At 34.4% G+C, this 25,895-nt stretch overlaps 1 protein-coding gene across 1 annotated transcript; it reads left to right on the top strand.

Annotated features, from left to right (window-relative positions):
• Positions 1 to 19,479: 19,479 nt before the first annotated feature.
• Positions 19,480 to 21,535, top strand: CYCD3;3 (CYCLIN D3;3). The gene is made up of 4 exons (XM_079046258.1): positions 19,480 to 20,341; positions 20,462 to 20,666; positions 20,765 to 20,895; positions 20,977 to 21,535. The coding sequence occupies exons 1-4, from the start codon at positions 19,862 to 19,864 to the stop codon at positions 21,268 to 21,270; spliced, it is 1,110 nt and encodes a 369-aa protein (XP_078902384.1). The 5' UTR covers positions 19,480 to 19,861; the 3' UTR covers positions 21,271 to 21,535.
• The last annotated feature ends 4,360 nt before the right edge of the window (positions 21,536 to 25,895 follow it).

Genomic DNA, 25,895 nt, shown 5'->3' with positions numbered 1-25,895 from the left:
CAGTGGGAGTATAGTAAGCTTCCTCGTATTGTATGTCAATGACATACTACTCATAGGAAACGGCATCCCAACCCTGAAGGAAGTTAAATCCTGGCTTGGGAATTGCTTCGCTAGGAAAGACCTCGGAGAGGCTGCCTATATTTTGGGTATAAGGATAGTGAGGAACAGAAGTAAGAGACTAATAGGACTTAGTCAGAATACTTACTTGGACAAGGTACTAAAGCGTTTTAGTATGGAGAATTCTAAGAAGGGGGAGTTACCGATCCAAAGTAATGCCAAGTTGAGTAAGACTCATAGTCCGAGTACCGAAGTCGAGATAGCATAAATGAGCCGAGTACCATACGCTTCCGCAGTTGGCTCGATTATGTATGCTATGACTTGTACTCGCCCTGATGTGGCCTTTGCTTTGAGCATGGTCAGTAGATATCTGGGGAACCCTGGCAAAGCATATTGGACCGTAGTCAAGAATATTCTTAAGTACCTTCGGAGGACCAAGGAATGGTTTCTAGTCCTCGGTGGGAGTGATGACTTAAGGGTGCAAGGGTATAGTGACACCAGTTTTCAAACCGACAGGGACAACTACCGTTCATAGTCGAGCTAAGTCTTTACTCTAAATGGAGGAGCAGCGACTTGGAAAAGTTCCAAGCAGGAGACCGTAGCTGATTCAACGTGCGGATCAGAGTATATAGCGGCGAGCGAAGCGTCAAAGGAGGCGATATGGTTGAAGAACTTCATTGGAGACCTTGGAGTTGTGCCATCCATAAAGGAGCCCATGGAAATTTTCTGTGATAATGAAGGAGCGGTGTCCTTGACCAAGGAACCAAGGGATCATGGCAGATCTCGACATATCGACATAAAATATCATTTTATTAGACATCGGGTGGAAGAAGGACTCCTCGTAGTGAAGAGGGTATCGTCGGAGGATAACCCAGCAGATCCCCTTACGAAGGGACTGAGTAGGGTTAAGCACTTGCAGCACGCTAGGAGCATTGGGCTGAAGGACGATATTAGTTTAGATTAGATAGTTTAGAAAAGTGTAATAGATAAATGTAATTGACATTTGATGATTAAATAAAAGAGTATTATTTATAAGTAAAGTTACTGTCTTGTGTTGATTGTTTACCTATTGTTTCATTTTGCATGTTTTGACTTCCTGAATAATAAGATTATTCGAACACTCCACAGTTACTCATACTTTGGGAGTAGGTATGAAAGAATATTGTCATGAATTGGTTTGTAGATTGTCTAAAGTGTATTAGACATAGCAAAGGTTTGCTGCAACGTTCATGAGTGCTTACGAATAAGATTTGAGCATTGGATTAAACCCGCGCTTGCTGGAATCACTTCATGGAATTTATCCCGAGTGATCGCAAGACGATAATATCATATGGTCTTAAAACCCAGATATATGGTTTATTGTTTGCAAGTTGGTTGTGCATTGATAATGCGTAAACGCATCAGTAACTTGATGTTATAAAACTCATTGTTGTGCATGATTTAATGAGTAAATGGTAAATGCATATAAGTCGAAGTTTATTTGTTCCTTTTATCCTAAGAGGGTAAAAGCGATATCTAGGCCCCTCGATGATTTGGTTTGACTTATGTGACGGGCCCGGTCAGGACTAAATTGATGTGTTCAATTAAGTTCTATGTCAGACGAATCAGAGATCGAGAAACAAACTGTTGGACAATAAGTATGACTATGTTCCATGTATTTGTCCGCACGATATCTAGAACGGAGGACTATACGATCCTTTATCTAAAGGACAGGTTACTGATATGATCAGAGTTCGACAGCGTCTTTGAGAGCTACGATTGCTAATCAGATTGTGCTTGCATTTATAGTTACTAGACTTATCCAAGTGGGAGACTGTTGGATTAGTGTCTAAGCCCATAACTATATTTGCTATGTACTTGACCCGGTTGTGCATGGTCCTTTTGGGTTGCCTTCACCAGAGCAACTTGACAGGATGATTTATGAAGAGAGAGATTATTATGGTTTATTAATATATTATATGAATAATATATTAAAGGAGAAATCATATAGTTTAATTAATATTAGACAAGAATTAATTAGGAATTAATTATGTGGCTAAAAGACATTAATTAAATAAAGGGGACTTAAACTGTCAAATGTGTGATAGTTGAATATTGGGCTGAGAAGCCTTATAGACTAGGCATGGACGAAATTAGGGATGTGTCCATCCTAATTTCGGCCATAAGGGCCCTATTCCAGAAGCTTCCTTGGACTGCTTAAGCCCTAAGCTGTCCATTAGGGTTTTGATTGAAACCCTAGCAGCACAAGTATATATAGAACCCCTAGGGCATCAATTTTCGGCCACTTGAAACCCTAGAAGAGTTCATAGCCGAAAATTGTGCCTCTCCCCTCTCTCCAATATCATCCTCTTGCTTGTGTGGTGTTTGTAAGCTATTAGAGGAGTGACATTTGTGACTCAAAGCTCCAAGACAAGAAGATTAAAGCCATTGTTGAAGAGGTAATCATCTAGATCTGTTTTCATATGTTATTGTCGAAATATACATGCTAGATCTAGGGTTCTTAAGTCTTGGATGAATTACATATACAATAGAGAAACCTAGATCCAAGCTTTAGGGTTTGCATGGGCACATAGGATGTTCTTTTGTATAAAACCCATCAGGAATTCCATATAGCATCAATGTTACCGATGTACTAATTATATTTGATACTTGCTATTTTCTATAGCTAAGGTATGGTCTTTCTTTCTGTTTAAAAGAGCTATTCTCGACCCATGAATAAGATTGACCCTCCCTTCTAGCTTATGCTTTTAGAGGATTTTATAGCAGTTAACTATTCGTGAATACTTTTAAGACATCATTCAATTAATGATTAGACATAGTTTGTTTTATTGATCCTTAATGAAAAATTACCTAATTACCAAACAAGTCTAGGATCCATATTTCACTCCATGATGTGAAGTGGATTAGCCGAAAATCACACCAAGAAGTTATTTAGGTAGACAAACAATTGTCAATCTCAATCTTTATGAGATTCCCGGATCTTTCAAGATTTATTGACACTATGTCAATATCATGTTAATCTCTTGTTATGCTCATTTAGCACTCATGAATGGATTAGCCGAGGATCATGAATCCAAATGGTGAATCGACCATGCGAAACTACATGATATTCGACTCAAGTAACGCTTGAGAATCACGATTACCATATACCTTACTTCGATAATATTCTTATTTGACGTGTCGGTAAACCACCCACATATAATGCCGAGAAGAACATATGACAAGGCGTAGTTTCCATGGGAAGCATAAGATTCACATTATTAATATAAAATAGGATTTTGTTTTATTACTTTATTTAGCTAATACTTTTAACTTTGCACAATTGTCCTATCAAACTCTTTCGGTAACTCCATTGAAAATGCAAGAAGGCGGTAAGGGTGGCGAGAAATGAATGTCACTTAAAATCCAACCTCAATAGAAATCAAAGAGACCTACCTTAAACCTCCCTTATATCAATAAAGTGGATGAGCCTAGTCGTGGTAAAACTAACAATGCACATTAAGAAACATGCGAGAACGTAATGTTTACTTTAGTGTTATACATATAAATACTATTTTACTATGTATACACATTTTTTGATTATATGTCTTTTAATTCTATTGAATAAAAGGTCAACAATTAAATTATATAAGTTCTAATCTTTTGTCTTTTAATTAATCTTATAATTAAATCAAACATAACTTTATCTTTTAGTATAAATGCTAGTTTGTATGTGATTAAGATTGAAAAGAATGAGCAACCAAAAATAAAAAAATAAACAAATTTAGAAGAATCTGGAACTTCAGGTTCCACGACGTGGGAAAGGAACAAACATGTTGTGGCACACAGAAAACACATGATTTTATTAAATTATTATTTTAGTTCTCAACAGCTAGCCACAATGTGGACAAGAAGGGACCACGACGTAGCGACGAAGATAGTCGCGATCCATGTAGATACCACGATGTGGTGGAGGACCATCCATATTGTGGCGAAGAGGTAGAACGACTAAAACGTCGTTTTCAAGCATAAACAGATTCAATTTCAATCAAGGCAAATTTCTAGACTTTTAAAACGATTTAAAATAGAAACCCTACACATAAAAACCCTAACATACTCAAAGGACAAAAATGCAATGGAATTGAGTTAGCCTCACTTTGATATCACTAATAGGTTTTGAGCCTCATTAGAACAACCAAAATGGCATCGGAAACAATAAACAATTTGATTTAACACTCGAAACAAATGGATCTAAACTCAACTGATCTATGCAACTTATTAGAACTTAATAGAACAAAAAACATACCTTTGACTTCTCGTAGGTTTCTTCTTTTGACGAGCAAGTTGATTGGACTAGAGAAACTAACAGAGAGTTCTGTTGGATTAGGTGTCTAAGCTTTAATTGGTATGAACTTGATTTGATAGTAGCATGGTCCTTTTGGGTTGCCTTCACTTTAGCAACTTGACAGGATGACTTATGGAGAGAGAGGTTAATAAATGATTTATTAAAATATTATGAGAATAATATATTAATTAGAATTCATATTATTTAATTAGTACTTAATTAGAAATTAATTTGGAATTAATTTTGGGATTAAATGAACCGATTAAAAGAACGGAGACTGTTTTTCAAATCATTGATAGTTGCAAAACTGGGCTACTGGACTCCTTTAGAATGGAGTGGACGAAATCTATAGGGAGGCCCTATAGAATTCGTCCAAGGCTTCTAGTAGAGGGGGTCCATGGACTGCTTAAGGTCTAAGCAGGAAATTAGGGTTTCCACCTGAAAACCCTGGCAACCTCAGCTATTTAAAGACCCCTTCACATAGGGTTTTCGTCCAATGCTTAGATCATAGAAATCCTAGCCGATTTTCTGCATATTCCCTCCTCTCTCCTCTCATCCTCTTGCTATAAGTGTTTGTGAGCCATTAGAGGTGCAACATTTGAGGCACTAAGCTTTCAAGAGTCAAGATCAATCAAGGAATCCTTGTTATTTCTACATAACAAGCAAGGTAATCTTCTTAACCCTTTTATATATGAATTTTGAATTATATATGATAGATCTAGGGTTATTGCTTTGGAATTTCTTTTGCATGTTCAATTAGCGAAAAACTTAGATTCAAAGCAATTAGGGTTGCATGATCACATAAGATGTTGTTATGCTCAAAACCCATCAGTGGTATCAGAGACTAGGATGTTTTTCTATTGAATTTGATGCAATTGTGGACTGTCCACAGCAGAAGCAAAACAGATTCGCAATCTGTTTGCAGAACTCGACGAGTTCAATGAGGAACTCGAGGAGTAGGGTCGACTCGACAAGTTCATAGACTGACTCGACGAGTTGACTCGTCAGATGCCTGATTTTTCGATTTTCAGATCTTGTTTGGATTAGGATTATTACCATAATTCGTTTTTAATACCTTAAATTGAATTTTCTGAATAATAATCTGATTTCCTTATCAAATAAGATTGATTTGGTCAAATTTTAAGATAATGATAAAATTATTTTATTAATTTAATTATTTAAAATTTGATCTAGTAATTTTGAAAAGTTTCAAATTACACCCTTTAGTTTTGGAATTTAAAATTTAATTAAAAATTATAATTTTAAAATCTTAAATTCTAGAACCCTAGTATTTTAAAATTTTAAAATACACCCTTATACTATTGTAAAATTAAAAGTTTAATTTATATATATGTATAAGAAAAGTCAGTCTTATCGTTAGTAGGCCTCATTCACGAAGCTGATCTATAAGGGGTGTTTAAGGAAGCGACCTATAAAATAACCGCCATTGGGTATCCATTCTTACCCACCGCACTCTTGACTAGTGGAGGGTCGTTAGCGAAACGGGTAGGATAGGACATTAATCTCTCATTAATAAGTATAATGATAAATATAAAGTAACTAAATGTTTTTATAAATTCCCAATCTTAGTTACTTTAGGAAAATGTGAATTTGATGCTAATCCATGAAATTGCACATTGCACTTTGTCAAGTCGTTAGTGGAGCGTGTGTGGTTAACCGGCACACTAACTTGGACTAACAAAGGGTGGAAATGGGTAGCTAATAAATTATCATTGATCAATGGAGCGTGCGTGGTTAACCGACACATTGATTCGGTGGTAAATAACATCGAGAGTACCAAGCTAATTTGCATGGTTATTCACTCCTTGTTTGTGATCTTTGGTATCCCAGTCACAAACTTGAAGGGAATAATCGAGATTAAACATGTCAGTGAATAGTTCAATGAATCTCAAAGGATCTAGGAATTTCATTTCATTCAAAACCTAATTCATTTAAAATTTCGTTTTCATGGTGGAATTGGTAAATCGTCATTTACCTACCTTCAAATAATTTACAATTAGATTACGACATCCCTTTCCTGAATTGTGAATTATTGTGTTGGGTCCTAACCTTAATATTTAATTTGGTGTTATATTAAGGATTTTTCATATCTAATCAAAACTTGTCTTTCTTCTTTTTTAGATGTCTACCTCAAACAACGCTTCTGGCTCCAACAACAACAACTCCTCCAACTCCTTCTCACTCTTGAGCATTTTTGCCAAGGTGACATTCGATGGAACCAATTTTAATGATTGGATTTGTAACATCAGAATGGCCTTGCGATTCAAGGACAAGGAATACATCCTCGACAAACAGCTGAACGAGATAGACGAAACTAAAGCTACTCCTGCAGAAATAGGTGAGTATAGGGCCCAATACAAGGATGCCACTAAGGTGTCGTGCATTATGGTGGCAACTATGAATCCTGATCTACAACGGTTTTATAAAGACTATTGGCCTTATGATATGTACCAGGACTTGATGGATAAGTACCATCAAAGAGCACGCCAAGAAAGGTATGAGATAGTCAGGTCATTCATAACTGCCAAGATGAAGGATGGAGAGTCCATCACGACCCACCTGCAATGCATGCAGAGATATGTGGATCGTTTGCTCAAACTGAATGTGAACTTTGATGAGGAGCTGGCTATTGACATAGTCATGCACTCATTGCCTCCTTGCTATGATCAGTTCAAAATAACTTATCATCTGAGCACATAGGAAGTCACCTTGAGCAAACTTCATGGCTTGCTGAGAACTGCTGAAAGTGGATTAAAAGGAAAAGTTGTTGAATCCACTCCTACTACTGCTGCTCCAATCCTGGCTATTGGACAAGGAAAGGGGAAAAGAGGAAAGCTCCCTCTAAGCAAAATTAGAAGGGAAAGTCTCATGATGGTTCTTCCAGTAATGGACCCAAAGGAAAAACCAATTCTGCTCCCCCTGCCTCAGATCCAAAGTATGCAACGTGCTTCTACTACCAAGACAAGGGGAATTGGAAACGAAGCTTCCCCAAGTACCTGCAACACATAAAGGATAACAAGATCAAGCCTACCTCGGCAGGTATTTACATTATTTTGTCTAAGAATTCACCGCATTCTAATTCTTGGGTCCTTTATACAGGATGTGGTTTTCACATTTTCTCTGACTTGCAGGGGCTAAGAGAAAGTAGGAATGTGGAGCTTGGGAAGATGAACCTGATAATAGGCAATAGGAGATCGTCACCTGTTACCAAGATCGGCGTTTATTCTTTAAAGATTAGTAGTGGATTATGTTTAGACTTGAATAATTGTTGCTACTCGGCAGAAATGACGAGGAATATTATTTTCTTTCATGGTTTGTATATACAAGGTTTCAGATATTCTTTTGATAATGAGAATGGATCTATTAATGCTTATTATAATGGTGTATTTTATTTTAATGCATTGCCTTGTGATGGTGTATATGAAACTGTGATGGTTGTAGACAATTTAGGAAATAGTGTGTTACAAATTAATGCGTCTAATGATTTAGACAAAGCATGCTTGTGGCATCGTCGTCTTGGGTATGTCAACAAGAAGCGCATTTCCCAACTCCAAAATGATGGAGTGTTCGAATCATTTGACCTTAGGTCAGATGATACATGCGAATCTTGTTTGCTTGGAAAGATGACTAAATCACATTTCACTGGTTCTTATGAAAGAGGTGAAGGATTGCTGGATCTCATACACACAGATGTGTGTGGGCCTTTCAGATCCACCACAAGGGATGCGAATCGATTTTATGTGACTTTTACTGATGATTATAGCAGATATGGATATAACTACTTAATCAAGCACAAGTCAGAAACCTTTGAAAAGTTCAAAGAGTTTAAACATGAAGTCGAAAATCAATTGGACAGGAATATCAAGATGCTCAAATCCGATAGGGGTGGTGAGAATCTTAGTATCGAGTTCCACGACTATCTCAAGGAATCTAGAATTGTTTCACAATTGACACCTCCTAGGACACCACAACTTAATGGTGTGGCTGAGAGGCGTAATCAAACCTTGTTAGACATGGTTCATTCCATGATGAGTCGAGCTTCGCTACCAATCTCATTCTGGGGGAATGCCTTAGAGACTGCCGCCCATATCCTTAATCTAGTCCCAACAAAGAAGGTTGCCAAAACACCTCACGAGATGTGGACATGGAAGGTTCCCTCGTTGACACATATCAAGGTTTGGGGTTGTGAAGCTTTCGTTAGACGAGAGACTTACAACAAGCTTGAACCTCGAAGTGAGCGATGTATTTTCATCGGTTACCCACAGAAATCTGTTGGTTACTTGTTCTACAGACCTAGTGAGAACGTGGTCTTCGTAGCACGAAGGGGAGTCTTCCACGAGATGGAACTCATATGCAAAGGGGACAGTGGGAGTACAATTGATCTTGAAGAAATTCAAGAGTCAAGCGATGAAAGAACCTCTAACACTAACGATCAACCTGATGAAGAAATTCATGTTGAACCTATTGATGAGTCATTACCTCTTAGACGTTCCAATCGAGTTAGAATGGCACCTGAGTTTTATGGTTTCCATATTACTACAAATGGTGATATGTTTATCAGTGATAGCACACTGGTAAATTTGGATGAGCCTTCTAGCTACAAGGATGCCATGGAGGGCCCTGAGTCTGTTAAATGGAAAGAGGCAATGGTAGGCGAGATTCAGTCCATGTATTACAATCAAGTTTGGAACTTGGTTGACAATGTGCCATGTCGTAAGACAGTTGGGTGCAAATGGATCTTCAAGATGAAGACAGACATGGATGGAAAGGTGCACACGTTCAAGGCATGACTGGTTGCGAAGGGGTTTACTCAAACACAAGGGGTTGACAATGATGAGACCTTCTCACCAGTGGCCAAAATCAAATCTATTAGGGTTATGTTAGCCATAGCTGCGTTTCATGATTATGAAATTTGGCAGATGGATGTCAAAACCGCTTTCCTTAATGGGAAGTTGGCTGAAGATGTTTACATGTGTCGGTCAGAGGGTTTTGTGAATGCTAAATACCCCAATAGAGTGTGTAAGCTTGAGAAATTAATCTACGGATTGAAGCAAGCTTATCGCAGATGAAATCTTTGCTCTGATGAGAAGGTCAAAGAATTTGGCTTCTCTAGGAGTGAAGATGAGTCTTGTGTATATGTCAAAGCTAGTGGGAGTATAGTTAGTTTTCTAGTATTGTATGTTGATGACATACAACTTATAGGAAACAACATACCAACCCTGCAGGAAGTTAAGTCCTGGCTTGGAAAGTGTTTCACTATGAAGGATCTAGGAGAAGCTGCTTATATTATGGGAATAAGGATTTTGAGAAACAGGAGTAGAAGACTAATTGGACTTAGTCAAAGTACTTACTTGGATAAAGTGCTAAAGCGTTTTAGCATGGAGAATTCCAAGAAAGGAGAATTGCCTATCCAGAGCAATACTAAGCTGAGTAAGATTCAGAGTCCGAGTGCCGATGTGGAGATAGTAGAAATGAGTCGAGTACCATATGCTTCCGTTGTTGGATCGATCTTGTACGCTATGACATGTACTCGCCCTGATGTGGCCTTTGCTTTAAGCATGATCATTCGATATCAAGGGAACCCGGGTAAAGCTCATTGGATAGCAGCCAAGAACATTCTTAAGTATCTACAAAGAAGAAAGGACTGGGTCCTTGTACTTGGTGGCAATGATGAATTGAGAGTTACTGGTTATAGTGACGCCAGTTTTCAGACAGACCGAGACAACTTCCGTTCTCAATCTGGTTGTGTCTTTACACTCAATGGATGAGCAGTGACCTGGAAAAGTTCCAAGCAGGAGACCGTGGCTGATTCAACATGTGAGTCAGAGTATATAGCCGCGAGCGAAGCATCAAAGGAGGCTATATGGTTGAAGAACTTCATTAGAGACCTTGGAGTTGTGCCAGCCATAAAGGAGCCCATGGAGATTTTCTACGATAATGAAGGAGCGGTTGCCTTGACCAAGGAACCAAGGGATCATGGAAGATCCAGACATATAGACAAAAAATACCACTTTATCAAACATTGGGTAGAAGAAGGACTCCTCGTCGTCAAGAGGGTATCATCAGAAGAGAATCCTACAGATCCCCTCACAAAAGGGTCTGAATAGGATTAGACACGTTCATCATGAGAGGAGCATTGGTCTGAAGGATGACATTAGTTGTAGTGATTAGATAGATATTTTAGAAACTTGTAATAGATAAATGTAATTGACATTTGATGATTAATTAATGGATATTTATTTATGAGTATTGTTTACTATCTCTTGTCAATTGTTTATTTGTGTTTCACTTTGCATGTTTTACTTCCTGAATAATTGGATTATTCAAATTATCCACAGTCGATCATACTTTGGAAGTAAGTATTGAATTAATATTGTCATTAATTGGCTTGTAGATTGTCCAAGTGTTTAGACATAACAATTGTTTGCTGCAACGTTCATGAGTACTCCCAAAATGGGGATTTGAGTATTGGATTAAATCCACGCTCCTTTGAATTACTTCATGGAATTTATCACGAGTAATTATGAGACAATAATATCGTATAATCTTTAAACCGAGATATATGAGTTGTTGTTTATGAGTTGGTTGTGCATTGATAATGTGTAAACGCATCAGTAACTTGATGTCATAAAACGTATTGTAGTGTACGATTAGATGAGTAAATAGTACAAGCATATAAGTCAAAGTTTATCTGTTCCTTTTATCCCAAGGGGTAAAAGCGATATCTTAGGCACCTCGATGATTTTGTGTTGACTTATGTGTCGGGCCCGGTCAGGACTGAATTGATGTGTTCAATTAACTTCTTTGTCATACAAATCAGAAATCAGGAAACAAATTTTTGGACAATGAGAATGATTTTGTTCCATGTCTTTGTCCACATGATATCTTGCAGAACGGAGGATTATATGATCCCTTATCTTAAGGACACACAACTGACTAGGTCAGAGTTCGACAACGGCTTTTGAGAGCTACGATTGCTAATCAGATTCTGAAGTCGTACTTGCAATTATATTTATTAGACTTATCCAAGTGGGAGACTGTTGGATTAGGTGTCTAAGCCTATAACTATAATTGGTATGAACTTGATTTGATAGTAGCATGATCCTTTTGGGTTGCCTTCACTTTAGCAACTTGTCAGGATGACTTATGGAGAGAGAGGTTAATAAATGTTTTTATTAATATATTATAAGAATAATATATTAATTATAAATCATATTATTAAATTAGTACTTGATCAGAAATTAATTTGGAATTAATTTTGGGATTAAATGAACTGATTAAAAGAACGGAGACTGTTTTTCAAATCATTGATAGTTGAAAAACTGGGCTACTGGACTCCTTTAGAATGGAGTGGACAAAATCTATAGGGAGGCCCTATAGAATTCGTCTAAGGCTTCTAGTAGAGGGCGTCCATGGACTGCTTAAGGTCTAAGCAGGAAATTAGGGTTTCCACCTGAAAACCCTGGCAACCTCAGCTATTTAAAGACCCCTTCACATAGGGTTTTCGGTCAATGCTTAGAGCATAGAAACCCTAGCCGATTTTCTGCATATTCCCTCCTCTCTCCTCTCATCCTCTTGCTACAAGTGTTTGTGAGCCATTAGAGGTGCAACATTTGAGGCACTAAGCTTTCAAGAGTCATTATCAATCAAGGAATCCTTGTTATTGCTACATAGAAAGCAAGGTAATCTTCTTAACCCTTTTATATATGAATTTCGAATTATATATGCTAGATCTAGGGTTATTGCTTTGGAATTTCTTTTGCATGTTCAATTAGTGAAAAACTTAGATCCAAAGCAATTAGGGTTGCATTATCACATAGGATGTTGTTATGCTCAAAACCCATCAAGTTCCTCTCTTGTAATCATACCCAATACACAAAACTCTAGTAGACCTGCACAAACCACCACGAAACAAGCTCAAATCGACGATTCTGATCATCTCCACGTCATGACATATAAGGTGCCACGTCGTGGCATCGAGCCTTCAGGGTTTTCTAGGTTTTCTCAAGGGTTCTGACTTTTTGAGTAAAGATGCTAAGTTTTTCATCCATCCAAAAACCAGGATATGACCCCTTTATTTATAGGGATGTGTTTTGAAACTCTAAAGATAATTACCAAATATGATAGTAATTATCTATAGTATTCAAATCATTCTGGAATATTCCATATTCATTTATTTACTATTAATTAATTGAACTATTAAATAATTAACAAAATAAGTCCCTCAAATAAATATATTTTTAGTTCTTACGTGTAACCTAAAAGGACACTACTATTTATAGTAATATTACCAATCTTGTTATGACTATGTGCACTATTCTCCATCAAAAAGAAGATCTTTATGTAATGAGATACACAAAATGCTAACTTCGAAAACATATATATATATATATATATATATATATATATATATATATATATATATATATATATATATATATATATTCACTTTCCTCTTTGAGAAAGTCCATTAATTCTCAAACATTGAAGCCGATATTGGTGTTGGATCAAATTCATTATGAAAAGGTCAACATTCTATCCTCGCTTTCTTGTAATGGAAAATTCCTAACCATGGCGTACTTGCGTACTTTAGGCATTGACTCGAACATCTCTTGTCGTATCTATGGTTGGCCTCCTGATACCGAGTCACACTTTTTTCTTGATTGTCAGATTGCAACTAATGTTTGGTCAAGTGTGGTGCGATGGAATTCCCTAGTTTTTTTGTTGTTAAATCATGGGAAAGATTTCTTTCTGCCATTGTGTCTATGCAAGTTGGTGCCATAACCACGAAGTGCTAAAACCAAAGTTCTTTGCTCCGTTCGGGTATTTTGGTGCTAAAGGAACCATACAATCTACTCAAGTACTGATGTAAACAAGCCGCGCTAGTCGGCATCGAATCGTTAAAAGCTTGACTCGATCTTGAGTAAAACGATCCTAAGCCAAACTTAGACTTATTTTCAGGTTCATTTATTAAATGAGCTCAAGCACGAGCTTCACCTACCGAAATCAATTAGGATAGCGAGCCTAAATGACTATTTTTATTTTTATATAATATAATTTTTTTATTTTATATAGTATATTATTAATAAATATTAAATATCAAATACTTTCATATACAAAGTTGTAAATAAAATATCAAACGAACTTTTTAACTAGTTGATCACGAGCTGAGCTTAGGATCATTTAGGGCGACTTGACAAACGAGTCGAGTCCAAACCAAACCCGGTCATGTTAAATCCTCAATGATCAGATTTTGAGCTTTGAAAATTAGGCTCGAAATGAGTTGAACTCAAGCGCGAGCCATATAAATCTAATCAAGTTGAGCTCGAACTTGACTTGTTTGCACCCCAACAGTTAAGTGAGATTAAGTCCCACTCGAACCTAGCAAATGAAGTTCAAATTCTATCCTTACTTTGGGTAAACAATTGGTTGAAAAGAGTAACCGTATATTTTTGTTAGAATGGTGCTGTAATCCCATTAGGCCATCCGGAGTGCTCAACATGTTAAGGTGTAAAAATAGGTTGCTACCTCATCACAACACCATTCCACCAACACTTGGGGTGGTATTTACGTGTGGAGAGAGAGAGAGAGAGAGAGAGAGAGAGAGAGAGAGAGACACCACCATACACCTAAGTTTGCCCAGAAATGGTATCCACGCGTGAAGAGAGTGTCGAATCATCCTTATGGATGGTGTTAAACTACTATTCTGCATGGTCTTATAGCTTATCATGTCTTGTAATATTTAGGGGTGAGCAAAAACCGAACCGCAAACCAAAAAAACCGAAAAAACCGCATAAACCGAAACCGAAATGAAAACCAATGGTGCGGTTTTTAGTTATGCAAAAACCGAAAATACTCGGTGCGGTGTGGTTTCTAGTCTCGCAAAAACCGCAAAAAACCGAACCGCACCGCATATATATATATATATATATATATATATATATATATATATATATATATATATATATATATATTAAGTGTTGATATTTGTAAGAACCAAGAACTTATGACAATTAAAATTTCTATAAATATAAACTAGCTGGGAAACCCCGCTCCGCGGGGTTCGGTTAAGACCAGTAAAGTATGTTGCTATTGTCTACACTCCGCGGGGTTTGGTTTTGACCATAGTTTTTGTGTTTTGATAACCGAATCAGCCAAGCCATCTTTAAAATCACATACAGACCAAAGCTAAAAGGACCCAAGCTAAAATTCAAAATTTTATATAATCCATATAAAATTTACAATTTAGTTCCTCTATAGAATCAACTTGGTAGGATTTGAATTTGAAGGCACTAAATGAACCTCCCAAATTCACAGGTCAACGTACGCTTGAGTTGGTGCGCACATCTGTTCCAGAAGGTCTAATCCTGTTTAAAAATGTCAAAAATGAAACTGAATAAGCAAAGGAAAAGCCTAAAGAGTGTATAAATAGGGCATAAACTACAAAAACTCCAATCCTCCAACACCAAACCATCCACTCCAGCCGCCTCAGACCCAGGTGGGCCACCGGAGTCTCCCCCATCCAGAGGCCCCAAAACCCAATTTTTATCACTGAAATATATAAACGAAAGGTAATTTACAACCCAATAAAGAAAACCCTTTGAAAGCAGGAAACAGAAATAAAACTTACTGCAAAATTTCTTATCAGGACTCTGTCATTTCAGATTCCAAATCTTGCCAGAAAGTTGTTTCAGGTTCATGCATATCCAATTTCCAGCACCTGTTACAATTACAAATCTACAAAGGAAGTTATATTTCCTTTTTTATATTGAAATCAAGATACCTTTATTAAGATAGGAAAATTACCTTTCGCTCTTCTTTGAGGTAAAAAAAACCTTCAAGTTTGGCATAAACCTTTTTAACTATCTTCGTTGCTTCATCATCGTGTGGTGGGGCTGCAGACACAAAGGCAATAAACCATACCCGCTGATCATTTTATACGATAAATTTGAAACATTAGGGATACTTTTGTCAAAAACTGTTAAAATCAAAAAACATTAATTATAAAAACAGTATGCAAGAGCAGTTTCATCTAAAATTGTTAAATTCAAAATTTTTAAGTATAAAAATATTATGCAGGGGCATTTTCGTCCAAAAATGTTAAAATCAAATTTTTTTAACTATAAAAATAGTATGCAGGGGCAGTTTGGTCCAAAATTGTTGAAACCATTTTTTTTAAGTTTAAAAACAGTGTGCAGGGGCAGTTTGGTCAAAAAAAAGTATGTATGATGAAGTTATAAACCTAGATTCTTCATAATCAATATATTTTGATGATATGAAATCATAAATTTACCTATTTGCATACATGATACATACACACAACAAATAACTCGGCATTCAACATTCTACCATATTAGATTATTGACTAAACATGGTTGACCATGTTTCCTGAAACTACAAAAAAAAATTAGTATTTATAGAAAGTTAGAAACTTTATATGTTTGTTAAAAAAAAGAAAAAGAAAAAGTTTGCACACCTTTTATATCCTGAAATTGATTATGAAGCTTTCTTCCCCTGATTTGTTCTTTGTTGTATTTGACTTTAAGATGCTCACACTGTGCAAGTAAAAGTAATGATAGAAAATGTTAAAACTTACAATAGGGTGAAAATTTAATCATTTGCTTGAACTGCAGAAACCATGTTATTGAGATCAGGAAGGAACTGAGTTAGCACAGTGGTGTGCTTGAAGAGAGAGCTGAGAGTGGTCTGGTTTCAATACCTACTTCCTAGATTGCAGCCACCCAAACTTTCCTGTCATGTTCATATCTACCTGATATGCCCCTCAATTCTTCAGATTGTTTCTCCATTTTTTGGTCTAAAAATAAACAAAATTAAGAATTTCTAACATCTATAACAAAATTATTATTTATATCTACAAATGAAAACAGGATAACAAAACGATAACAGTAATTTCATAAGGAAAAAAGCCACAAACATGCATATACATATATACATAAAGAGACTATTAAAGATTTCATTAAAGCGTTTATAAACATGAAAACAGGAAAAACTCATTTAAAAGTATAGCGTTGTTCTACCTACATTAAGTAGAAAAAACAATAATAATAGAGAGACTAACATGGAGTTCGTCTTCACCAATGGACATTACTGAAACGGAAATAGAAGTAGGATGTTATATCGATCAAAAAAATAAAGCAATAAATAAACAAATTAACTGAAAAAAAATTGAACTTACTACATGATGCTAGAGTAGGAGTACCTTCAGCTGTCTCGTTCAATTGTGATAATGCTGAATCCCTACAAAAAAAAATCATAATTTTCAAATTCAAAAACCACTGAATAGAAACCGAAAGCTGTAGTTTTTGAGTTTAGAGAGGAGAGGAGATTAACCATTTGATTAAAATTGAAAACATTTACCTGCAACCCCTTCACTACCAGCTTGGGATTTTTCACAGAAAAAAAGTCTTTCGTCATCCACCTTCAATACTTCCTCAATTTATACCTATAGATATTGATATTCTGATTGTCAATTGACTGTTCCATACATTCAGCACATGAAAGGGTTGAGACATTCAATCTTAGCAATTTCAAATTGAAAACTAATATATCAATATGTATTTTGCAATGGAATCAATGAAAATGTTTAATGATGGAAACATGATCAATCAACTACCTTGGCAGAGCCCATATCGTTTCATCTAGCAGCTTTTCTGCTTTGTTAACGTTTTTCTCTTATCCCTATATAACCAATAAAAATCTCCAAAGTAAGCCCTCAACAAAACATCAAATATATTTCTGAAAAACCAACTTTCAACATGAAATGTAATGTATTCGACTTCTATAAAGGCAAACCAACAATCAACAACTTTGAAAACAGGTAACAATTAAAGTTGCAGTGATATGAAAAAAATAAGCTTATCGATCAGCAAAATCCAATAGTAATAGATGAACTTAATAGAGTTGTTAATCAAAATTACGAAGCAAAATTTACTTACAAAAGCATAGGGTGATGGCCAGAGTAGATCAACAACTATTGCTCATGCGGTCGAGGAAGAAAGGAAGAAGTATATGCCAAATTTTCTGGAAAAAAAAGTCGACATCTTAAACATTTTTCCCCAAACAAACATACAAATGATACCAAATTGTTGATTGCGAAAACATAAAACAGAAGCAGTCACCTGTGATGAGTCTGTCTTTCTTTCTGAAATGAAAACGTTATCACTTTTCACTCAATTCTGCAACTGTACCTTTAGATATTTGGTTAATATCTTACATTACAATTAACAATACAACAACAAAACAATTTCATTAATCACTGCTCAAACAAAGTAGGATTGAACTTCCGAGATACAAACACAAAAAATTAACAGCCAAGTAATAGTGTTGAACTTTACCTGCTTCGCTAAGCAACCCATGTGTGACCTGAACAAAAGCAACAAAATGCCAATCCCAGTTACCAGTTTCAAAAGCAACAAAATGCCAAACGGTTATAATTGTTTAACCAAAACTGATTCAATGAAAACACCGATTAACCCCAAAATTAAACCTGATGTGATGATGGTCGTGGGTTGCAAACCGACAGTGGTGGATTTCGAAGCAACAAATATATGTGTGTGTGAGTGTTTCAGTTGTCGTCTAAGTCAAGGAGCCACCCTACCCTCCGCCTTGCTCACGTACCTGTCGCTTCTGCTTGTGTCGCACAAGAAACACACGTAAGCGATGACGGAGTGATACATCGCATTGCCAAACAACTCCGTTTGTCGGTCTTCCTCTGCACCTAAGTCGATGTCGGTACAGAAAAGCAAAGCAATTAGAGGTGGGGATGGAGAAAAGCGAAGCAATTAGAGGTGGGGACGGGTTCGTCTGATGTTGAAGATCGATGAATCGGTGGGTCTGGCCGGAAGAAGCATGGCGACAACGAAGAGACAACGGAGTGAAGACCCAGAAGAAGTGGGGAATGTCACCGACTCAGATCGTTTTGATCAGGAGGATACGAAGCAGAAATATGAGAAGAATCGAGAAGATGTCGATCTGATGGAGGATCGTCAACACGTGCACATTGAATACAGTGGGGAAAGATAAAAGATGCGGTGGATTGCTAACACGTATACACAAAGAATATACCTAATGTCAAAATATGCCCCCTTACAAAAAATATACTTAAGGGACCATTTTTGTCAAATTGTTCACCAGTTCACTATTCATCTTTTAGGATAAGTTTAATATATATATAATAATATTTATCTTATCTATCGGATGATGATTGTATATTTTTAAGCATACAGTCAATAGTATTTACAATAATAAATAATGCTTATGATATTTTTTAACATTTAAATATGAAGAGTACTAGTGATGATAGTATCATTTTTATGAATATATTAATTGATATTATTGCATGTACATGTGAAACAAATATTATATTAAATTCGTATTATGTTCAAGCATTAGAAACATGTTGGATGAGTGGTTATGTAATTTGATTTCAAACTAAGAGGTGGTGGTATCAGTTCATCTCCAAAAAATGATTAGCACTCCTCATCTGAGTCAAAGTAACTCGCCGAGTTACTTGAGTTTTAGTAAAAAGACAAAATGAAAACAAAAAAAAAAACTAACAAAAAACCGCAAAAAAAACCGAACTGCAAAAAACCGCAAAAACCGAACCGCATAAAAACCGAACGGTGCGGTTTCTAAATTTCAAAAAACCGAAGTTGCGGTTTTCGGTTCGGTTTTGGCCAAAAACCGCACCGAACCGCACCATACTCACCCCAAGTAATATTATCCGAACCCAACTAAAATTTTCTTTTAATATAACTCACCTGTTCCAAGAAAAACCTATTAATATATAAAAAGATTTGTTTGTGATTCACATATTTAATTCATGCAATCATCATAAAAGAAGTGGTTTAATTTCAAACATACTATTTTTTATCGATATTTGTTTCCTAGGAAATTTTACTACAAGGTTCAACACCGAACTAAATTGGTTTCAAAGGGTCATTTTGTGAAGAACGAGGAAACTACAAGACTAAAGTGCAAAAACCATATAGAGAATAGGGACAGAATAGCAAAATAAACCTATAAAATCCTACCATACACACACATCAAACACACCCGGTATATACGATTGGATGCTGCCATTACATCAATTCTCGAGAGCCAAACAACCCCTAAATTCTTTAAAGAAACCCTTCGTTAATCAAATGAAATATGTAAATTAACAGAGAGTGGGTGATGAGTGTGTGATAGCAAGAATAAAGAAAGGAGGACAAGCGTGAAAGCTCTTTCAGATAAATCAAAATTCCCCTCTCTTTGCTTACTGATTTTGGGTTTCTCTCTCTAAAATTGCAGAGAGACTAGTCTAGAGAGAGAGAAGGAGATTGTGACAACAAACACGAAGATATGTTACAGACACTCTTCTTCTTCATCTTCATCTTCATGTCTTCTTGAAGATAATGAATAGAGCCTCTTATATCTTCTTCTCACAAGAAGAAGAGGATGGTGTCAAAACAGCAAAATGTGTGTCCCCAAAACCCTATCTTTGCTATTGATGATGCCCTTTTGTGTGACGAACAAGAAAACGATTTCGATTTTGGATGTGGGTTTGGTTCATCAGAGCACGAAAATGAAATCGTGAAGGAAAAAGATCCAACCTTTACTCATTTTCAACAGGGGCTTTTGTGGGAAGAAGATGAGCTTTCTACTCGTTTATCCAAAGAGAAAACTACCTATTTGATCTGCGATGAGTCGTTAATGGTTTTGCGAAAGGAATCTGTCGATTGGATGATTAGAATCAGTACCCATTACGGGTTTGTTGCTTTGACGACGATTTTGGCTGTTAATTACTTCGATAGGTTCTTGATTAGCACTTCTTTCCAAAGGGATAAGCCATGGATGAATCAGTTAGTTGCTGTCGCTTGCCTTTCTGTAGCTTCTAAAGTTGAAGAGATCCAAGCCCCTCTTCTCATGGATTTGCAGGTAAGCATTGTTTATACCTTTAATGTAATTAACCTGCATTCCAAGTGTTTGTGAAAATGCTTTCGATGTTATCTAGTCTCACTGATGTGAAATTGGGCGATTTCTCATTTCTTTTTTCAGATGGAAGGAACAAAATTTGTGTTTGAATCCAAAACAATCATGAAGATGGAACTTTTGGTGTTATCTTCTCTTGATTGGAAGATGAATCCTGTAACTCCTCTCGCGTTCTTTGATTACATCATGCGTCGACTTAATTTAACGACTCATAATCTACATTACGAGTTCCTTCGTAGGTGTGAGCGGATTCTTCTCTCAGTCATCAATGGTAGTAACCTCCCAAATTCAATCTCAATTTCACGAAAATTCATCCATTTTTTCTCAACCAAAGTCGTCAATCTTTCTAAATTCTAACAACCAATGCAGATTCAAGATTTCTAGGGTTTCTTCCATCTGTAATGTCCGCTGCTATAATGTGCATTGTTAGCAAGGAGATTGAGCCTGATAACGCATCGGATTACCAAAATCAGCTTATGAATCTTCTCAAAATTAGCAAGGTATGCGACGTTGTTCTTCATTTACTAATTCAAAACCCTTTTCACATGAATGTATACGCTAATTTCTATAAATAATAACAGGACAACATCGATGATTGTTCTAAATTCATCATGGAGGTATCGATATCATCAAATAATCATGGAACAATCTTCTCCCAAACTCACAAACGAAAATACTCATCAGTTCCAGGAAGTCCAAGTGGTGTATTTGATGCGTATTTTAGCAGCGATAATTCTAACAATTCATGGATGATTGGATCATCAGTTTCATCATCACCAGAAGCTCCATTAAAGAAGAATCGAGTTCAAGAACAGCAAATGAGATTGACTCCAGTCAACCGTGTTTCCATCAGTGTTCTTAGCAACAATCATTAAGCTTCCAATTCCCAATTAATCTGCAATCTTTTAAGTATGGTATTTACTATTTACTATTTTTACTATTTTACTATTTTAATCTTTTACAATTCTCATCTTTGGATATTTAATTTTATAACTATGTTTCTGGTCAAACCCATGTGATGGAAAACATATATTCTACATTTGCTTCAACTATGAAGTATGAAGTATGAACAAACATATGTTTGATTTTAGAAATGTGGAGTCACATTAAATTGAGAAATTTGTGTTGCTTTCTCTTAAATTTGCTACATTTTAATCTGGGCATTCAGTACTTTCTGTGTAAGGGCAGAATTGTCTATTTGTTATTAATGCAATGCATACTTTTCATGTTATATCTTTGAATCATGCAACTTGTTGAATATCATAATTCAATAAGTTACAGGTGGGTAGGATCATAAATACATACATACCAATATATATATTTTATATATTCTCAACATGCTAACAAAAGGGTATATGTTCTTGTTTGTTTGACTTTATAGTTTCTTGAACTAAGGCCTTGTACTTTTTCTTTTTTAATTAAGGATTAAACTTTCAAGATACTTAATGTATTTATAAATTATATCATGTATCCACATAATTAACAAAATCAAGAAAAGTGTTTGTGATATTGGAGATTGAATTTTGGTTCTTGTTTCTTGACTTTTATCTTTGTTGAACTAACACTCTTAGTGTCTGAAGGAAAAAAAAGTTATTATTCCTACAACCCCTAAACTGGCACATACTGTCTGGTTTTAAAAGCATCGTATAAGATATAAATCAGGTAAACAAAAGTTATTATTCTTGTAACCCCTAAACTGGTACATACTGTCCAGTTTTAAAAGCATCATATAAGATATAAATCAGGTAAACAACGACTTACACATAAGAGTAAACATCTTAGTTTAGAACGATTAGATTATCAAGGTTCTTAATTTATTAAAATTTTTGCCATGTATTTACATTATTAACAAGATGAAATAACTTCTTGAAGATAAGATTTTGATTATTTTTGTCGACTATTATTTTTCTTGAACTTAAATTATGCAAAAGAAAGTTAGCAATCTAGCAACCCTAACAAAGCAATATTATATGAGATATAAATCAGATACACAGTAAAACAGCCGGTTAGTTGACATAAGAGTAAACGTTTTAGTTTAAGATTCTAAAGGACTAGATTTTCAAGATTCTTAATATACCAACCATAACGTGAATATTTTGATGAATCAAAGAAAACCATTTAAAAAATTTCTAGGAAAAAACAATGTGATGATTGAGGATAATGTAAGGGAAAATCTTCAAAAGATGAAAAGTAAAGAGTGGTATGAATGTTTGGGAGTATTTGACTTGAAAAGAAAAGATATGGGGAACCTATTGAGTTAGTGGGGTAGTCTTTGTCCCAAAGGACACTTCCTATTCATTATATTCAAAATGCTTTTCTCTACTTTAAGGTTGTTTAATTTATGGTTTGACATTAGTTGTAAAACGAACAATAATTTCATATGATAATAATTCTGAGGTGAAAGAGAGATTTCGGAGTACTTAATTGGGCCCACCAAATAATTTTGGAATGATATATGATGAGTGCTCTCTTCCCCCTCTCATGTCAATGTTTGACTTGGTCAACTTTTTCATTATTCACTCGCTCAAAGTAAAAAAATCTTGGTGGGAATTCACTTTTTGTTACCTTTTTGTTGTGTCTTGGTAAAATAATTTTAAAGATCTGGTTTTTGTGAATGAGATTAACCCTTTTTACTGTTTTATCCTTTGTTTCTGATCCATGAGAAAGCAAACTCAAATATATGAATTAGAGGGTTACTATGTCAAAGATTCAAGATTTATGAATTAATTTTCTTGAATTTTTGTTTTTTGAAAACCCTTTTTAATGTTTCGTTATTTCTTTATGATCAAAGAGAAAGCAGACTGAAATATGAAAATTAGTCAATTATTATCTTAAAGATTCAATATTTATGAAGGAAAACATGAAAATTAGACATTTATCTTCTTAATGATTTGATATTTAAGAATTAACACATGAGAATCAGTCAATTATTATCTTAAAGATTAAGAGTTTTTAATAAAAAATAGAAAAATTGGACACTAGCATCTTAAAGATTCAAGATTTAATTAAAACATGAAAATTAGACAATTATTATCTTAAAGATTCAAGATTTTTGAATAAAAAATAGAAAAATCAGACACTCATCATCTTAAAGATTCAAGATTTAACTACAACATGAAAACTTAGACAATTATTATCTTAAAGATTCAGGATTTAAAAATAAAAGATAGAAAACTCCACACTCATCATCTTAAAGATTCAAGATTTATGAATGAAAGCATGAAAAATTAGACATTTATTATCTTAAAGATTCAAGATTTATAAATAAAAAATAGAAAAATTAGACACTCATCCTTTTTAAGATTCAAGATTTATGAATGAAAACACGAAAATTAAAAATTTATTAGCTTAATGATTCGATATATATGAATGAAAACATGAAAATCAGACGCTTATCATTTTAAAGATACAAGATTTATGAATGAAAACATGAAAAATTAGACTCTCAACATCTTAAAGATTCAAGATTTATGAATGAAAACATGGAAACTAAGATCGAATATTTATAATTGAAAACATGAAAATTAGACATCATCTTAAATATTCTAAGGTTTATGAACGAATTTTCTTGAACTTCTTAAACCCTTTATGGTTAGAGAAACCCCAAACATTAACATTCAAACAAGATATTTAGCATCTAAATGGTTCAAGATTTATGGATGAATTTTCTTGAAATTTTATTACTATCTTTTGCTTCTAGTCAAAGAGAAAGGAAACTGAATCATACAAATAAGTCCATTTGTTGCTCTTTGATTTTCCTTTTTGTCAGAGAAAGAAACAAAAGTTTGAATACACGTATATTTGGGACCAAATTTGCAGTGGCATAGGCACAGCAGATTCTTATCATGCCTTTTGTTTTTGTGTGTATATGTGAAAGAAGGAATATAATTCACATATCTCTATCTACAATTCCATATTTATTGAATTATAAGATGGGTTTTTACTTTTTAGTTTGGTTTATCAAAACAAAAGCTACTAAGATGACTTGTACTTTGTGCAAAAAGAGTTGTTTATTATGGCTTCTTTTTGTTTGCAAGGTTTGATTTTTATTTGTGAAAGACCCAACTCAAATTATTTTTAAAGTGCATATACAGAGGTGAGTTGTTGTAAACATTGTTTTTTTTGTATTATTTATAAAACCCATTAAAAGTTTTTTTTTTATTATTGGAAAATCATGTTTTTTTAAGTTATTTCTTTTATTTATTAATTATATATAACCTCTTATATGTAATAACAATTCATTTTGTATGGTGATTATATTTACACATTTAATATTTATTATTTTTCGTGTAGTTAATAATTTTTTATTAAATATAAAATCTAAATATATTTTTTAGAAATATATTTAAAAACACATTTGTCAAAATAATCAAAATGATACAAACATCAAATATTAAGAAAAGAACTTAGTTATCATATAATATTTTTATGTTTTTTAATTATTGTAACTATATAGAGATGGGAGATAGTTAAAAAAATAGAAAATAAAAGAAAAATGAGATGGGAGATAGTTAAAAGAAATTAAAAAAAAAACTAAAAAATGTTTGACTGAAGATTTATTTATAATATCTTTTAGTAAATAAATGTTAAAATAAAGTATTATATTAAAATATTTTCAAAATTGTATTTATATGATTAGAAAAGACTAAATATATATCATCGCTGATTTCATCGTATATCTTGTAAATTTGCACCAATATATCAATCAATTTGATTTATTAGATACTAGATTATGATCCGCGTATAACGCGGGGGACATATAAAAAAATACATATAAATGCAAAACTAATCCTAATAACTAATCAATGTTTTCGCTCTTTCAAAAAAAACTAATCAATATTTTCAAAAAAATTATTAATTTACAAGGATAGATGTTTTATTTGTAAAATTATAATGATTAATTAAAATTAATATATACATTGAAATATCTGATCGACGTTGTGTATGTGTGGATATTTGATATAACATAAGTGTACAATAGTTAATTTAAACTAATCATGCTAAATGTTTCGAAGATACGAACGTTGTTTAAAAATTGTAATCTTAACCATATATATGTGCTAATATTGATTTTTGTAATTGTGATTTGCACGGTATAGACAATATCAACACCAATTTTTTTTGTTTTAATTTTGCTAAGTTTTTTTTTTCATTTAATAGTACTTATTATTTGTGCTACTTTGCCTCTAAAATCTGAAAGAAAATTCTAAGTAAAATAATGACTATAAACAATAATTACTTAAAATTTACATCTAGAGACATTCAAACGATAACCAATTCCAACACTTGAAAAGGCTTCAACATCATCAGCTAAATTGTCGGGTAGAAACTATAAAAAAATAGTCAAAATGTTGAAAAAAAACTAAAAATTAATATTTTTAGCATTCTTTAGAAGATAAGATACTATATAATGGATAACAATAGTATAGAGTGAGTACCTTCTTTGCCAACATTCTCCATAGCGTTAGCAATAAGTTCACCGATCTCCCTTTCTCTACAC

Source organism: Lactuca virosa, chromosome 4 (genome assembly GCF_052849685.1).
Source record: "Lactuca virosa cultivar CGN04683 chromosome 4, Lactuca_virosa_CGN04683_v6, whole genome shotgun sequence".
NCBI lineage: Eukaryota > Viridiplantae > Streptophyta > Magnoliopsida > Asterales > Asteraceae > Lactuca > Lactuca virosa.
This window is presented reverse-complemented; position numbering and strand designations above follow the sequence as displayed.